The 18127-nt window shown below is 42.8% G+C and overlaps 1 protein-coding gene across 2 annotated transcripts in view; it reads right to left on the bottom strand.

Moving 5' to 3' along the window:
* Positions 1-18127, bottom strand: part of anapc1 (anaphase promoting complex subunit 1) — a 47055-nt gene that overhangs the window by 10737 nt on the left and 18191 nt on the right. Inside the window, exons 20-32 of one of the 2 annotated variants that reach the window (XM_080849038.1) lie at positions 17386-17477; positions 15939-16087; positions 14286-14364; positions 13859-13901; positions 12296-12369; positions 11978-12156; positions 10346-10578; positions 8384-8502; positions 5834-6105; positions 2954-3188; positions 1425-1516; positions 713-847; positions 77-159 (exon numbers count right to left, since the gene is read on the bottom strand). In XM_080849038.1, the coding sequence (XP_080705164.1) occupies positions 77-159; positions 713-847; positions 1425-1516; positions 2954-3188; positions 5834-6105; positions 8384-8502; positions 10346-10578; positions 11978-12156; positions 12296-12369; positions 13859-13901; positions 14286-14364; positions 15939-16087; positions 17386-17477 (1785 nt within the window). The remainder of the gene's footprint in view (positions 1-76; positions 160-712; positions 848-1424; positions 1517-2953; positions 3189-5833; positions 6106-8383; positions 8503-10345; positions 10579-11977; positions 12157-12295; positions 12370-13858; positions 13902-14285; positions 14365-15938; positions 16088-17385; positions 17478-18127) is intronic. The other variant, XM_080849039.1, reaches the window with a different exon arrangement.

Here is an 18127-nt window from a genome sequence, read left to right as displayed (position 1 = left end):
ATGATTACAAGATGGGTAGGAAAGGGGGGTGGAGTGGGGGGGGGGGGGGATTGTGACTGGCTGAGGTGAGACTCACCTGTTGTTTGTTTTCAAGTAGATCATGGCCAAAGCCAGGGTGGCACCAGGACAGGTCACATCCACGTTGATCGTGTCGCCTTCCTATGGCACCGCCGTAACATAACGTTATGTCAGGTTTTTTTAAAGTGTTGCACCCTGAATTTAATTCTATATGTAGCCTAGGAGTTTACACATTGTTAAGACTTGAGTATTCGAATGAGCTCAGCATTCTCATAAGAGGAAGGAGAGAGAGGGAAGGAAAGGTTTAAGGTGTCTGTGAGGAAGTCAGTACCCACTACCTTATTCTAGTATGTGCATAATCACATTACATGGTATGAACAGTTCAAACTGAGTTTATCATTGGACAACTGTAAACCTACAGACTGTTCTGCAAATGCAAAGAACTAGCTTTGCTCATTACTGATTGATTGATTCATTTTATTTGACTGTTTTATTTTACTTTATGCATAGCTTGACAAGCCATAGATAACCCTTAAAAAATGAGGATTAAAAAAACGCTATAAAGTGAAAGCTGTTTTCCCCTGCAGCTTTAATCATCACCACCAGTGACTGGGCCAAGTCACTGATTGGATTGTGGGACCTGATCGACTGTGGTGGGAACCTGGCAGCAGTTGTGCTGGTGGCGTGGCGTTACCTTGATCTGGTAGCTGGGAGACTTGTGCTTCTCCCTGTTGATGCCGGCGTGGGTGCGGCGGTGCCCTCCCACCATGTACTGGTAGAGCTGCTCGGGCACGTTCAGGTCAGTCATGCCGATCAGGTTACTGCCGTGCTGGAGAGAGAAGGAGTGGGGAGAGGCAGGTTGGGCCTTAGTCGTTGATCAGGGCGTGGGAGTCATTCCTGTTTCCGCTCACATAGACACCGAGCCTCCATGCAGCACGCTGGAGTGCACCACAATGACTCTAGGTCAGAGGGAGGCTCAATAGGGCTTTTTAATAGGGCGTACACTTCCTGTCTGTACAACAGAGCTATTATTTCCAGTTGCTCTAAACGTGCTCTTTGACACACCGAGGCCAAAATAACTCAGTATTTCCTGGTAGAGCAGCTGATGCTGGGCCTTAAAGGAACCTTCATGACTTCTTTGAATCTAGATTCTGTTCTTAATGAGTTAGGATGGTGGCTTTTCACTTGAATTGCTCTTTGTTGAGTGCTTGGTATCTGTCTATCTGGTTTCACACTCAATCCCAGATCAAGGCAAGAAAGAAATGACTCAGAACAAGAAAGGAAGACCAATAGCCACAGTTCAAAGGATTTTGGCCAGGGGGAGAATGAGACAGACCATCAGACATAAGTGCACACACAGAGAGAGTCAGTCTTCCATTTTGTGGGTCAGGCTTCAGCACACTCACCCCAAGGCACACCATGCCGAGAGCCAGACCAGCAGCGAGGGAGTAGGACTCTCGGTCTGTGCAATACTCCATTTCTGGACCAGGAGGTCGACCTGTAGGAGGAAAACCAAAACACCACTTAAGCCAGTCAGTAAGAAGAAAGACGGGGAGAGAGAGAGAAAGCGAGGAAAGGGCGTGTGGGGGCTCCATTTTATTTATGAATGACTTTTACCGATGCTCCAATTCTTTCTCTTAGGGACACAAATGAGTGGCAAAAAGAATGCAATGTGTGTGTGCAGGTGTGTGTGTGTATGTCCTGTAGGAGGAAAACAAAAACACCCCTTAACCCAGTCAGTTTAATCGCTAATACTCCAATGGCACTCTTACTACTGGGTATAAAAACACTGCAAATTATTTAATTAAACATGCTAGTTACATTGTGAAGTTGAGCAGTATGTTGGTATTTTGAATAAGGTGAATAAGCATGGCTGCTGCCAACAGGTGTAAAATAAGCCGAGTCAGCTTGTTATCAGGACTGGTTCGATGTAACCAAATGAGTATGCAAAATACTTTCAGTTCCCTCTCGCAGAGGCATGCTCTTGCATTACAATAGTCTTCCCTTTCGACCATTTACCCTAGTGTCCTTAACAGTCACAAAGCCACATCTCTCCTGCTAGCATCATCAAATTAAATAAACCAACTAATCTCTCTCCGTCCTGTGCTGTTCAGACCAACCTGGTTTATTGGTAACATTACTGACCTACCTCGGTAGGCAGCACTTCTGCATTGTGGTGGATAATGCTGTATTAAATTCTATTGTATTGATTTATATAGAACCTAATTGCATTGACGGGCAACTTGAAACACGTTCAAGTTGAAACATGCAAAGTTTGCCGCACATGAACTAAAGTTATTTTAAAGGAAAACTTTGGGATTTTTCAACCTGGGCCCTATTTTTTAAGATCTTTTTAGACACATTTTTTTTTACAAAGGACTATTAACAAACAAAATCGGTCCAGTATTGAGTTAGAATTCTGTAACCGGCAACCGCAAAGTGGTTATACAGTGCAAACCCATGGAGCAAGCATCTGCGCCAGAGTAAACTGCTTGTTTTCGCCCCCGTCAGGCTCATAATGTTATTATAAGTGTGGAAAAAAGGGTTTTACTTTGACATAGATGCATTCCACATGGGATAACATTGTATAGCCATTTTGTGGTGGCTGGTTATAGCGTTCTAACTGGACTGATTTTGATCATTTTTTCCCTAGTAAAAATGGACCCAAAAAATTCCCTTTAATAACATTTAGCTAATTCAATGCCAAGAGCAACATTCTAAATGCAAACATGGGTGGGTCAGTGCAGTGCTCTCACACACACAATAGCCTTAGTTGTGCGGCAGACTTTGCTCGTTGCTTGTCAATGAACTATGGCCCATTGTCTCAAGGCTGTATGTGCAAGGAAAGGTTGTTTCTAGGAAGGCTCACCTCAACCACTTAGAGAAACCCTATGTTTGAAGAGGTGCCTGACAGGGATGCGGATGTGTTACTGACCTATCTCAGCAAGGAGCACTTCTGCATTGTGGCGGTGGCCGGTGCCCTGGTAGACGAGGCCGATGCCAACCACGGCGGCCACCTGGACGCTGTGCGGCACGTCCAGTTCAGTGGAGGTGGGCGGCAGCAGTGCAGGGATATGGATGCTGAGCAGCCGTGTGATGGACATGTCCATGGTGCCCAGCTTGGCAGCAGAAACACCAAGCAGCAGGCCGATGCTGGTCATCTCGTGCCCCTGTGAAGGACGTGTATGAGAACTGATATGCAAGTGTAATCAAAAAACGGTAAAAAAAACAAAAAACTAGTTCATAAGTGTTCAAATATCGAACGTTAATAATTCTAAAAACGCGTCGCAACAGGGTATAATGGTAAACAGCACACACAATACAAAAAAAATAGGCAGAGTGAGAAGAGAGATAGAGAAAGAAAGAGAGAGAGAGAGTGAAAGAGATGTAAGACCACAAACATTTGAATTACACTGTACATCAGCAGTAGATACAACTCAGTGTAATGGCACAGTTCCAGTAAATGGACTAGATGTGTATTGAAGTTGTCAGCTTGCAGAGACCAAAAAAACGCAGAAGCACCACAATGTATTTTGGTGTTGGACCTGTACTGTGAAAAAAACAGCTTCTAGAAATAGAAACAGAGCTGCTTTGCTGGCCACCATGAAGCTCTATAAAAACAGACTCCCTCCTGTACTTAAGCCCAGCAAAAACACATAATTCTTGTCCCTCTGTGTATATATACATAGACCTTTACAGTGCTGAGAAATGACACTGCGCCATGCAGCCCGAGGCTGTCTACCTCACGCAGTTCTCCGTCTGTTAATGAGGAAGAGAGAGCTTGGGCACTTTGAGGTTTGACTGTGGAAAAAAAAGAAAGCCAGAGCCTGATGCTGTGAACATATCGGCCTGGGGTTGTGCCGGTGACTGAGGTGATGCAGAGGAGAGATACGCTGGAGACCACAGACAGGCCCGGCAACTCGGGCCCTGACTGGAAATGAGAAAGTGGTGCACACGTCACGGCCCTGGAAAAGTCATAGTGAAACTCCACACGCCGGTCGGGGGCCTTTCATGTGAGAAAAACAACAGGATGAAGGCAGCAAGATGTAGGCAGGCTAACTGCACATTGCACATGAGATCCAACGCTGAGAAAGACTTCACAGAGAGAATCCGTAAGAAGGAAGACAGAGAGAGAGAGAGCGAGAGAGAGAGAGAGATAAAGCGAGGAAAGGGGGTGTGGGGGCTACATTTTATTTATGAATTACTTTTACCGATGCTCCAATTGTTTCTCTTAGAGAGACAATTGAGTGGCAAAAAGAATGCAATGTGTGTGTGCGGGTGTATGTGTGTGTGTGTGTGTGAATGTATGTATGTCCTGTTGCAGTGACTGAGTAGATGTGAAACGCATGACAAATAGGTTTACTGAAAGGAGGGAAGACTGGTATATGGGTGTGCTTCTAGTGATTCAGTCTGGTTGAAGTGCGTGGGTGTGCTTGGTTAAAGTAAATAGCTGCACTCGGTTAAGGTGACTCAATCTGATAAGGCTGCATGTGTGAGGACTGGCTGTTTATGGAAAGGCTCATCTCAATCATTGTCAGAAACCCTGTGTTTCAGGAGAAGCCTGACAGAGAGGCAGGTGTGATCTTCAGTTCCAACTTACTACTGTGGGGCAGCACGCCCGCTTGTGAGAGAAATCATGTCAGTGCAGTAGTAGTAGTAGTAGTAGTAGTAGTAGGCTCTGTGTCTTTGTTTTGGCCAGGGAGCTGATATGCCTGTTTGCCACAGAAAACTGCCTTAAATGTGGGTACATATAGTGTATTCAAGCACTTATGCATAACTTACGCTATGTTTGTGTACATGTGTGTGATGGTTATGCCATGTTCATGCTTTTGACCTGTGACTGGTAACCTGTACAAATGTTTAAAAGCCAATAAAAATTGCCAATCACAAAAAAAAGAAAACTGCCTTAAAGTTCATGTCATAATACAATACTGAAGCCTAAGCCTAAACCTAAGCCTAGCCCTAACCCGACCTGAACCCCTACACTACACTGGCCTGTCTACAAGGGAAACATTGATAGAGTGGGACACTAGTGCCAGTACATTACATCTGTGGAACAGCCACTTAAAACTACACCTTACTTCAATTCATAATATAATACTGGAGGTGGCTAATGCAATTCAGTTCAGCAACTTAGTAGTTAAGTTCATGTCATGCATGCTAAGGTGGTGTATATGTTTGTATGGGAGGTTCACCTCACTGAGGTAGCCATGGATGTTAAAGCTGGCACAGGCGTGTGTATTTGTGTTGTGAGGTCACCTCGGCGAGGTAGTGTCATGGATGCGAAAGTGGGGAAGGCATGTGTCTTTGCTGTGAGCTCACTTTGGCTAGGTAGTGTCGTGGATGCTAATGTTGGAAGGGCATGTGTCTTTGTGTTGTGAGCTCATCTTACTGAAGTAGTCATGGATGTTAAAGCTGGCCAGTTGACTGGCTCAGGTGTATACATTGGTCGTGACATTGAGGGATGCCAGGTGTGTGTTTCGTACTGTGAGCTGACCTTGGTGAGGTTGTCATGGATGTTGAGCGTGTATTTGTGTTTAATATGTGTTATTTGAGCTGCCCTTGGTGATGTTCATGTAGGTAGTCGTGTATATGTTTGTGAGCTCACCTTGGTAAGGCAGTCGTGGATGTTGAGTGAGGCCAGGCATATGTATGTGTGCCGTGAACTCACCTTGGTAAGGTAGTCATGGATATTGAGCATGACCAGGCAAGTATTAGTTTGTGTTTGTGTGTGTGACGTGAACTCACCTTGGTGAGGTAGTCATGGATGTTGAGCGTGACCAGACAAGTATGTGTGTGTGTACCGTGAACTCACCTTGGTGAGGTAATCGTGGATGTTGAGCGTGGCCAGCTTGGTGAGGTGTCCGTTGAGGCCCAGGGCCATGAGGAACCCTGCATATTCGTTGGCCAGTTCAGCGCTCTTGGGCTTGTTGTAGGCGATCCAGGCCGACTCCACCTGCGAGGCGGGGGCGATCTTCAGGCCGGCCGCAACGCCGTTGTGGAAGCTGGCCCAGCTGGTCATGTTGGGCGGCACGTCGATGTTGCCGCTGCTCAGGTCCACCATGGTATTGCGAGGAGGGGCGCGGCCTGGAGGGGGGGCGGGGGGGGGGGACGGGGGGTTGGGAGACATATACAGCAACATTTTCAATGGGATCAAAGTACAGATAAGAGTGAAGGAGTGAAGAACTTGTTTTGCCAAACAAACATACCTACATATCCAAGTGAAAATTGCATAAACTCGTGTAAGTTGAATGAACGTGGTTCTATTTTACATCATGTTTCCGTTAAAAGTCCCCTGACAACCTCAACCTTTGAACCTAAAGCTGTTCACAACTCCTCTCCTGATAAGGAGATTGTTCATTTTGAATTCCAAAAAAACACAGCTGATAGAAACATGCACACATTTATTTCGCTGAATTTTCCTCAATGCATACAAATATGCAAATGGTGTCGAATGGAAACCGAGCTAATAGGCGAACCCTGCTAGAGCAGAACCTTTTTTGACATCACTAAATATCCAATCACTAAATATCCAATGGAACATTGAAGGCAAGTCCAACCCTCTGGCTCAGTGGATTGCAGAACATGGAAGTCATGTTTTGTTGTTCCTTTGTTTTCTTGTCTGGTTTCCTTCATGGTAATGGTGAGGCCTTCATGTGGCAACCAGACAAGAGTGTGGATGAGCTCATGAAAGCTGTGTTTTTCTCTGAGCCACAAGTAGAAACGCTTTTGCCATAATTACAGGCTGGGCCCCTCACATGTGGAATGTAGAGCGGACTTTTAGGTGGTTCTCATGTGGCACTTCTGGAGCATGGCCGGGGGGGGAGGTTGACGCGTCACAAAAGGCAACAAAATCAAACAACAAATGCAGGGGTCTCTCGAGGTAAGGTGGAATGGAAAATGTTTCTTCAAGTTTAAATGGATTATTAGCAAGTCCCTGGGGAGGAAGCCTTATTTGGCATAAGCTCAGCAGCATCTTCCCCAATAATGGCCGAGAGCATTATTCAACACAGAGATGTACAAAGAGAAGAGAAATGTGATCCTACATTTACAGTGGAAAAACCAGAGTGTGCACACATGGCGTCAGCCATAAGCGGACAGCGTCGGAAATACACGAGGGCAAAGGGCAAAACTGCCCCTAAGAAATATAGTTTTGCCCCTAAAATTACTAGGAGAGGGGCAAAAAATGACCCCATAATTTTGTGTAATAATAATTTTTTTCAAGGCATGTCGGACTTGTGGACAACGAGTTGCCCAAGTCATTGACAATCCAGCACAGGCACATTTTTCTTCTGACTTCATCAAGGGGAGCGAAAACATACAGAAATACATGGCCTTTCGTCACCAGGCGCCAAGCAACACGCCATCGCCTACGGTGAATGATAACTGGTAATAATACTTTTAGAAATGATTTAGTTCGGTTAAGCTAGTTTAATGTTAGTTAGCTAACGTTAGCTACTGTATCTCTGATAGTGCGTTAGCTACAAAGGCTTGCTTGCAAGCTAGCTTACTAGTCTTAACTGTATTTCCTGTAGACCTACTATGGTAGGTACAACATGATTAAAGGTAACACACAAATCCATAAATATAATGTGTTATTATTATAAAAAAGAAAGAAAAAAACGATTGTTAATAGGTGAATAATGAAATGTAGTAATAACAACTCTTAACCACAAAGAAATAAGAATAAACGTGAATATGATTGTCTAATTTACGTTGTCAGTTTGGTTTTTGTTCAAAAAATCTAAGAAAACACTTTGAATTTGTAGATTAATGCCTAATAGTCTTATTATTGCCATTTGATGACAATTGTTCATATACTTTAAAGTAACACTATGCATCAATTTGACACTTTTTGAGGTGTGGTTTTATAGGCAACTAGTTTTGGTACCATCCTCTAGTCTAATTAATTTTGATCGCATATGGTCATGTGATGGACAGATCAAGACCTTCCCACTAGCCATCCAAGATATGCCCTATGTAGTTCTGTCTAACTGGCTGGAACACCCTGCAAAAATGGAAGAAAAGCTTTCACATGCATGACATGCCAGGTATACTGCAAAAAGACACCAGTTAGTGTGTTGGCAAGCTTCTATCAGTGTCAGCTGGGATGTTGGTGGTGGTTACAAGGTTTTTGCATTCCTTTTAGGTAGTTAGCGTACTTGTTTTGGAACAGAATTCCGTATTGCTGCTTTAAGCCTAAATAAGTGTGTTTATTATTTTGAACAAAGGTCAAATGTTTTTCACAAGTTTCTAAAAGTGCCCCCAATTTTTTGTGAAATGCCCCTGGATTTCAGTAAGTGGGGGCAAAAATTGCCCCCTAAAAAATATGTAAATTTTCCACCCTGTAAGCGGAGTACCATACCTGTGAGGTTGAGCTTTGGCACGGGCAAGGGCTCGGTAGGCACGGGCCGATAGGAAAAGAGTGTGAAGAGCCCTCTGCCAACGGGCAGTGCCATGGTACGTTGGCACAACAGCAGGAGCCTATTAAAGACAGAACAGATCATATGGACATAATGCATCAAATGTATCATTTCACAGCATGTACAAGACCATCACCACATTGTCCATCAGCATGTGTTTAAAAAAATCTCAATTCAAATAAATGTATATACATTTATATCCAAATACATTCAAACACATTTACAAGGGTCAGATAAGAAAATAAGATGGAGCATTAACAGAAGAGGGAGTAATAATTCAGGTGGGAATATATTAATAAATATATTAACTCACTGTACCTTACAAATCTATAATATTACAGTTGGATTCATTCAACGTTGAGGGAGTTATGAGAGTCAAGAAACTATGAGCCGACTCATTACAAAGGTGGCGGCTCACTACTGGTGAACTGTGTTAACCATCCAAATCTGCATTTCTGCAAAACTGAACCAGAAGATATGACTTCTGACTGTGCATGACTTGGCTAACCCTAGCAGCACAGCACTTTTACTTTCTCGACCTGTGTACTGAAATTTGCAGTGAAGCGGTAGACTCAGTGATTGTGAGAAAGTGTGTGCATGTGTCAATGAATGTATGCATAGCTAATTGTGCATGCACTTCTGATTGTGTGCGTGTTTATGTGTGTGCATGCGTTTATGTATGCAAGTGTGTGTATGTAAGCATGTGTGTATATGAGAGTGTGTATATGTATGTATATGTATGTGTGTGTGTGTATATATGTATCTATGTGTGTGTGGGTGTGTATGTATGTGTGTGTGTCTGTGTGTATGCATGCGTGCGTGTGTGTGTGTGTGTGTATGCATGCGTGTGTATGTGATAGTGTGTGTGTATTTATCAGGGTTTAAAGCAAGGAAAAGTTCTGTGCCTGAAGTTATCAAATTCATTTTAAAATGTTGAAACGTTTGTCAGTTAAAGGCAATCAAAATCGGCAGCAAAGCCACCAAACAGGAAGTAAGTTCATATCTCGTCAAATGTGTTGCTGTGAGTACTAACAGACATGCCCTTGACCTCATGGCATCAGGTTTCCATGGCAACTATGTCCTGCTGGGCTGATTTGCCCCCTAATTGCCGCTTGCCGATATATTCATTTCCATTCTTCACCAAAACACACTACATCTTGTGCGCGTGACTTTATATGTTGATGACGACAGAATTTGATTGGATACCTAGGTTACAGTTCCAGGCTAAAATATGGAATATATGTTTGTGGTATAACAGTTAAAAACATGATAGATGACAACTGTGGCATATCGTGACCCGTTTCAAAAATACAAGAACACCAAATCTAATCATTTTTAAATATGAATCCTCGCGTTAACTTGAAAGGTCCCAATAAGGGAACAATGTATTATCTACTCGCCTCCTCGGAAACCATAGTCTAGTAATTGCATCCAAGTCCTAGCACAACTTTCCAAGCCATAAAGAAAAGCCAATCCAACACACCTTTCAAAAGTCTTTTAAACTTGGATTGCCAATCCAAAAGATCTCTGATATATATATGAAAGTGTAATAGCCCATTCATTGCAGTGCTTTTTCAGAGTAGATAGGTCATGTGCATTACTGAGCGGACACTTTACTGAGCCAGTGTCAGTTCCAAAATAAAAATGGCCCCAGGCCGGAAATCCAGAACAATGGCGGAGATCTTTAATCCTGTGTGTGTGTGTGTGTGTGTGTGTGTGTGTGTGTGTGTGTGTGAGAGTGTGAGAGTGTGTGAGTGTGTGAGTGTGTGAGTGTGTGAGTGTGTGAGTGTGTGAGTGTGTGAGTGTTTTTGTGTCTGTGTGAGAAAGTATGTGTGTTTGAAAGTCTGTGTGTGTGTGTGTGTGTGTGTGTGTGTGTGTGTGTGTGTGTGTGTGTGTGTGCTCACTTGTTCTCCTTCTCCTCGATGTACTCGTGATCGCTGACCTCAGGCAGCTGGGACACGTTGACACGGACGGGCCGCGAGCTCTGCAGTAGACGCTGCACCTCCTGCACGCGCAGGTCCTGACTCCAGATCAGCCCTGTCACCTCGGGGTCCAGGTCTGCCATGCCGTCCTCCTCCTCGTCAGCCTCGCTGGGCACGGGCGGCTCCAGCATAACCCCCCCAAGGCCCACAGTCTGCTAACACACACACACACACACACACACACAAACACACACACACACACGTGTGAAAGGTACAGTCACACACAGTCATATAAAGATTGAAAACAAAAACCTCGGCACCTATACATAACATGTACCAGGAATTCTTGAGATGAGGGACAAAACATGTCCGTGAGATAAAACTCATTGTAATTCTTAAAATGTGTTTAAAAAATGTGAAATAATTAGATCAAACAATAAAACAAGAACTTATTTATACCACAAAACGTTAATTAATGTTTTTTTTACAAATATTTTATTATTTTACATCACCTAGTGTGCTGCCTGAACCTAAAAATACCCTTGTCCGAAAGGAAGATTCATGACTTTACAATACTTAAATAATAGTTAAATAAAATAAAACAAACACAATAGCTACTGTGATCATGTATTTTAAGTAATTGTTCAAACTGTATAGAAATGTACTACTTAAAAAATATATTTATGTACTTTTTACGTGATTGAAATTGTGTCCGGAGTTTCTGTCAACACCATAAGATTTTTCTAAAAATGCAAAAAATCAGGCATTATATTGGCCAACTCACTCTCTAAGGACCCCTTTTCCACTTCCTGTTTGGTGGACATGCCATGAGGCCACTGCTCTGGTTAGTAAATATTTCAAATTTTTTCCTGAATTATCTTCTTTTATAAAACCAGCTATGTCACAACCATAGAGTGTCAACACTGTGGACGATGAAATTCAAGGTTTATGTGATTTTATTAAGAAATAAAAGTTTAATCTAACTTTATTGTTGAGGCCACATGCAGCTAGTGAAAAACAAGATGGCTTCTGCAAAGAAATCACATGTTATGATGAAAAATAGAAGATTTCGTCAACACCGTAAAGAAATTAAAAACCCATTTTGTCCCTTGTCTCAAGAATCCCTGACACATAAACACACAAAAATACCCATTCATATACATAAGACATACATACACACTAATACATACATGTTTCATCATAAAAATATCAACATATTTTTCCCCATACACTTATTTCATCTAGGAACATTAACATTATTGAAGTCCTAAAGACTGAAAGATCTGAATAAATGTACGCTTTCAATGTGTTACAAAGACATGTGTTACAAGACATACATGCAAACTAATACCTACATGTTTCATCATAAAAATATCATCATATTTTTCCCCATACACTAATTTCATCTAGGACCATTAACATTATTGAAGTCTTAAAGACTGAAAGATCTGAATAAATGTACGCTTTCAATGTGTTACAAAGCAAGTCACTTTGGATATAAAGCAACTTCTTGCAGATGAAAATGTTCAGACACAAAAGCACAGACATTCAAACACTAGTATTTCAATCCTCCGACACATGGCCGTAACTGCCTTCCAGACTTGTCACACTTACTGATTTTCCTTTGGTAAGAGTCACTTTGTGTGCCTGCTTGGTCAGGTCCTGCCGCCCAATCAGTGCACAGACCTCCTCGGACCAATCAGAGCACGGGTGCTCTCGGCACTGGTAGATGGCGTCTCTGATTGGCAGGGCTGCCCCAAAAGGCACCGACTCCAGGTCCTTCAGTGTGAACCCTTGGCGCACAGACACCACAGAGCATTTAACAAGCACTTAAAAACATGGATCAACTTCAGCTACTGGATGTGATCTATTGCTATGGACTTGGCCTATTTTCCAAGGATGATGATGATAATTAGAGATGTGGGGCCTCACCTGCAGAAGTCAGCCACTCCATCAGTTTCTCGGCCAGGTTGTCCTGCGGAGCCGCAAACTTCACGCAGCTCTCCCTGTGAAGTTTCACATGAAGACACTGAGTCAGGTGTTAGTCAGATATTACTCATGGTCAAATGCTCTCTGATTCTAGAGAGTGGTTAAGACAGTGTGCCACAAATGATACGAGGGGCAGATGAACAGCAGATTACAGGCAACCCTTCAGATAGTTCTGCCGTCATACTGAAGAAATCTATGACTGCGATAAGACAGAATGATGATTTTACAGTTTTTTACAATTGCTAAAACACTAAAACCCACTGGCTGAACAAAGTTCTCAGTTGCCTGAACTCATGAAGCTAATTGTGCAGTCTGTTGTCAATACCTTAAACTATTTCTCATGGTAAAACACAATTTGCAGGTCTCACTTAGACTTTTCAGCAAAACTCTAAACACATTCTCAGTCTTAAAACACATTCTGCACTCTAATTCACATGTCATCCATACTGGTAAACAGAAGTGGCAACAATCAAATACAAATAGAGAACAAATGTCATTGATTGAACACAACCACTCAAAATTGATTTAACTTGTATCAAATTATGTGACACAACCAATATGAGCCAGTTTAGGGAGCAAACAGGTTATTGAAGGTGGGAAGGAGAAAGTCTGAGAATGAATAGAAGAAACAATGTGAGAGGACGAGGACAAGTGAACACCACGTTGACCCCTTTGCTTGTGTCCCTTTTACTGTGGTAGTGTATATTGTAGTAGGCCTACAGTGCATTGTAGGCTGTATAAAGACAATACGTAAACAAGTTGTATGGCCCTGAACATTGTGCTTTCTATTTGGTACAGTAACAGTACTGATTGCTCAATAGATTTTGACTGGTTGCAGGTTCATATCAACAAAGAACAAGAGTTGTGAGTAGTGAGATGCAGGGTACAGTACTATAGGGGTACATGAAGAAGAAAGAACCAACACAAATTAGAGCAAAGCAAAGTAGTAATTTCTGATACATTTGTATAGCTACTATGAGAGAACATGTTTTCATTCATCAAAAGTCAATGATAGATAAATATGAAATTTGTTTTGAGGTAAAAAAAAAAATGTACTTCTCCTTTAGAACTATATGTTTTGAATAGTGTGATTTCTATTTTTTGGTGTATTGTTTACTGACTGCTTGAAAGTGTATATCATTTTGAACACTTTGTTTATGATTTGACAGCAGTGTTTGATTTTGAGCACAGGTAAAACTGTTTTGAGGCGAAAGTTTCATTTTGCAAGAGGATTCAGAGGTTTTGTAAATAGTGCTTGAAGATGAGGTTTTGTGTTTAGAGTTTAGAGAAAATGAGTGACTGTTTCAAGAATGTGTTTTAGCAATTGTAAAAAACTGTATTGCTTCTTAAATAAAGAAGTCTTCTGAATGCAAGCAAACAATAAACACAAGAGTGAGAGAAAACCCTAGTCACATCGAGAAAGATAATATGAATAATAATAATTCTTCACAAAACGTTCTCCCTGATCCACGGTTTCAGTGACTGTGCATGACGCTCGAACTTTACCTCCTGATTTCAGGGATTGGATCAAAGATGGTTTTCTTCTGACCTGTGAGGAAGAAAAAGTATATAAAACACACGACTGTGTGGTCACAGGTCATCTGTGAGTAGACAAAACAAACAAACACTGAGTCCTCTCTAAGCCTTCGCAATACCTGAAGCATATTAAATGAGGAACACTTTATGTACAATATATGCAATTATATTCTTTTCTCAAGCATAACAGTCTTCATTTCTGCTATATAAATCACATTATACGCCTTCAGCACTGTTTATTCATCCAATTACTGCTTCCATATTCCTGCGTCTACCCCACCACCCCCACCCCTGCCCATGGGAGAGGCTAGTCAGCGGGGAACTGCTGCTGGACAGGGACTCCTGACTGCATGCTAATCTCAGACACACACAATGGGCCCAGCGTCTGACAGCTCACCAGCAGCGATCTTTGCCAGGTATTTAAAGACATCGTCCGACACAGCATTCACATCTCCAGCCACGTAGAGGGCGTAGCTCTAGATAGAAAGAAAGAGAGAAAGAGATCGGGAAGGGAGTTGGAGCAAAAGGGCCAAAAGAGAGAGAGAGAGAGAGAGAGAGAGAGAGAGAGACAAACAAAGAGAGAGAAAGAAAGAAAGAAAGAGAGAGGGAGAGAGAGAGAGAGAGAAGGAGAGAGAAAGAGAGAGAGAGAGAAAGAGCGAGCGCAGGGGTGGAGGGAATGAGAGGAGCTGAGTGAGTATCAACAGTGGGACAGCACCGTTGTGGTTTTAGTGGCAGTGACTAAACCTGTCTGCTTTAGAAAATAATGCAAAGGCATTCAGACTTCCAGGCATGTCTCCATTCATCACATTCCGGTGCGCGACCGCCCGCAGAAGCAGGACCAAGCCATTTTTAGCATGCTTAGAATATCTTCAGCACAAAGGGCTAAACACAGGCTGATTTTGCAACCCATCAGAACAGCAGCAGGAATCTAAAGGAAGAGAAACAGCTCTGTTCTGGCTGACACAGGAAACTGTGTGAGAGAGAGAGATGGGGATTTAAACAAGTTAAGCAGTGTCAGTAATGTTCTGTCTAGTAATCAGGTAGACGGTAGAGAAGGGGCGGTAGGGGGGTGTATGTGTGTGTGTGTGTGTAGGTGTGTGGGGGAGACTGAAGTAAATACAGGCTGTAATTGCATGACATGTCGCTAGTGTCTCTCTGTCCGTTGTGCGTCACAGTGCTCGGCATGATGTGAGGACACAGTCAAACCATCCCCTTCCCCCTCTGTCACACACAAACACACACACACACACACCCACTCAGTGTCACCCCTCCATCAGCCTCCCACCATCACTCATAATTCAGACCTCAATGGCTTAATTAAGGTTAGACAGCCTTTTTCCAACACACACACACACACACACACACAGCGAGAGAGGGAGAGGGGGAGAGAGAGAGAAAGAGAGAGAGAGAGAGAGAGAGAGAGAGAGAGAGAGAGAGAGAGAGAGAGGAGCAATGCCTTTGGAGAAGCTCAAAACAAACAGAGTAAATACATGAAAAATGTCACTGTGATTAGCTGGGAGCAAAACGCCAACTAACTAGCTGACATTTCCATTGAGCATGCGAGTTTGACCGCATGTTGTGACCCACATTACACCTCTATTATGAAGACATTTGGTGACCTCCTGTAACCACTGTTGGAACTCGCCGAGGGCAAAGGGATCACTTTCAAGTGGCCACGTAGCTCTTCACGTTGGTGTTAATTTCTGGTCCCACCGAGATGCTTAGGAATGCTGCCCCCTACTGGGCGCACGTCACTAAGGAATCATTACTGCCTCAGCTCTGTCAATTCTTTCTCAGGTTCCTGCTCCAGGGTGCCAGTGGCACTCTCTGCTGCAGGTCTGAATCATTCTGCTCTGCACCTGATTCAACGAATGAAGGACATTCAAAGTAATACTTTCTCCTCTTCCGCAGTAGGTAGAGAACAAAGAGATCAGACTCAAGCATGTGCTTTGGAGTAGTCTGCTGCCTTTATAAAAGCTGTAAGTAACTGGGGTAAATTAGGTTTCCAAATGGCAAGTCATTGCTTAGGCCGTTTTAAGTTGACACTTACGAGCACCAGTAGTTTGGTCCTCTCACAGATGCCAGGCATGTAGGGGAATGGCGTCATCTCCTCTCCTCTCAGGCAGTTGCTGAGCCAGCCGAACACAGAGGGCGGCTCGGGTGTCAGGAATGAGGGCCTGATCATCTGCTCCAGCTGAGCTAAGGTGGGAAAGAGGGAACGGGGATTACTGTCATTTAAGCCATTAGAGAGCAGAACAGACACGCCAGTCAGCCAATCAGTTATGCGCACATAAACATACAAACACACACACACACACAATTATACAGCCTCTATTATCTCTGGCGATCTTAATGGAATTAAAACTAGGGCAGCACAATTTAGTAAAAGTCATCTTGTGATTGTTGTGGACAAAATTGTGATTTGTGATTGCAATATAATAAACAGATGGTATCTAGATGGAGTCTAGTAAGCTCAATAGTATGCCTACACTGAGCTGCCACCAGGGTCAGAACTGACTCCCCCCCCCCCCCCCCCCCCCCGACACCTCACCATTGTGGGACTTCCTATTTTTACAAGTTTTCACAAGCTCAGTCTTTTTAAGCTGCTTGCTGTGAACATATGATAAGGTTAATATAAGTGTGGGCAACACACTTCATCTGTACTCAGCATAAATGAGAACCATCAATGCACAGCCTACCCACTTGATATAAAAATATTCTATGTAATCCTGTCTTGTTGAAGGTGTAGCAGCTAAAATGATTGAAACAAAAAAGCATCATTTTCATATATTTAGCCAAGGGGATAGATTTCATGAACAACATCCCTTTTTGTGACTACACATAGGCCTCATTCAGTATTCACAGAACTAGGAATATATAAATAAGCCACACCTGGCTTCTCCTCTGATAGCGGTCAGTTGTAGTACTGTTTAACAGCAGTTGAGGCAATCAGAATGTGTCAACTCTGACTTTCCTTGACAACCCAGAGTTAAATCTGAGCAGGTTCAACTCCCTTCCCAGCCCTCTGGTCTGCCCAGCGGAGTGTCATGTGAATGAGCTGACTGCACAGAGGTCGTCACAGCCAAACACGCACATTTTTTATTTAACTAAATGTCAGGCTTTCGCTGTTATGTAATCATGATTGCAATAGATGAATCGTTCAGCAGTCATTTAGGCTGATCCAGAGAGAGCAATACTGGGGCAAAAAAATATAGTGAATGAAGAGAGATGGGAAGAGAGAACATAAACAAATTCAAGAAATGGGGGAAAAAACTAAATAAAAAAAAAAACTCAAGCAAGTTGGAAAGAGGAGAGATGGCAATAGAAGAACAAAAGACAGAAAGGGAAAACATTAAATTAAAAAAAGACTGATAGAAAGAGGTTGTGGAACACTGGGAGAGGGTTGGTTAGAAAGAAAGGAAAAAACAAAGCAAGAGAACACTTGCTATCCTAATGAGAGGTCCCATGACGGGAGTCTCCATTGATCCTGCACTTACCCTGGTCGATCACGCACGACTCGCTGAACGTTTTGATGAATGAGGGGTAATCGCGCCAGTACAGATCAATGTACTCCTCCAGCTGCAGGTCTCTGATGAGAGCGGGGAGAAAACAATTAGCATCGGCTGTCACCACCACCACCACCACCACAACTGCACTGCACCCAACCCCACTCCACTCCACCGGGGTTCTACATCACAGTTCCGTCAGCTAATCGATACTTACACTAATACTAATATCAGCGCTAACCTGCCCATGAATCACCAGTAGCGCTACACCACAGGCATCAGAGTCCTGAGTAAAACACGGACTGATCGATAAGACCAGGGGAAAGTCAAGGCAGGAGTGAATTAATGAGGCCTTTCTGCAAAGCTATATTTAGACCAGGACAAAATGCCTTTTCATTTTGAATTTAGATTAAAAGGTAGTTTTTGTTGTTAAAAAATGCTCCGGGAACCACAATTACAGCAATTCAGACAGAATTATATTATGTCTCCATATTGACCTCTAATCTATGCTTCATATTTTAGTTATGTTATTCAATTTCTTATATCAAAAAATACAAAAGATGTGTAGGATTTACAGGAATACTAGGACACATAATCTATCTACCATTCCTATTACACAATTCATTTCAATGCAACAGAGTTCTTTAGGCACTGAATGAGTGCTGAATTGGCAATCAAGTGGCCGTGTGCCAAAGAGCTGCGTGTGTAAAGCTCTGTTAATATAAATTATAAA

This window comes from Sprattus sprattus (genome assembly GCF_963457725.1).
Source record: "Sprattus sprattus genome assembly, chromosome: 12".
In the NCBI taxonomy this organism is placed as follows: Eukaryota; Metazoa; Chordata; class Actinopteri; order Clupeiformes; family Clupeidae; genus Sprattus; species Sprattus sprattus.
The sequence above is the reverse complement of the archived record's forward strand: the minus strand, read 5'-3'. Positions and strand labels throughout refer to the sequence as shown.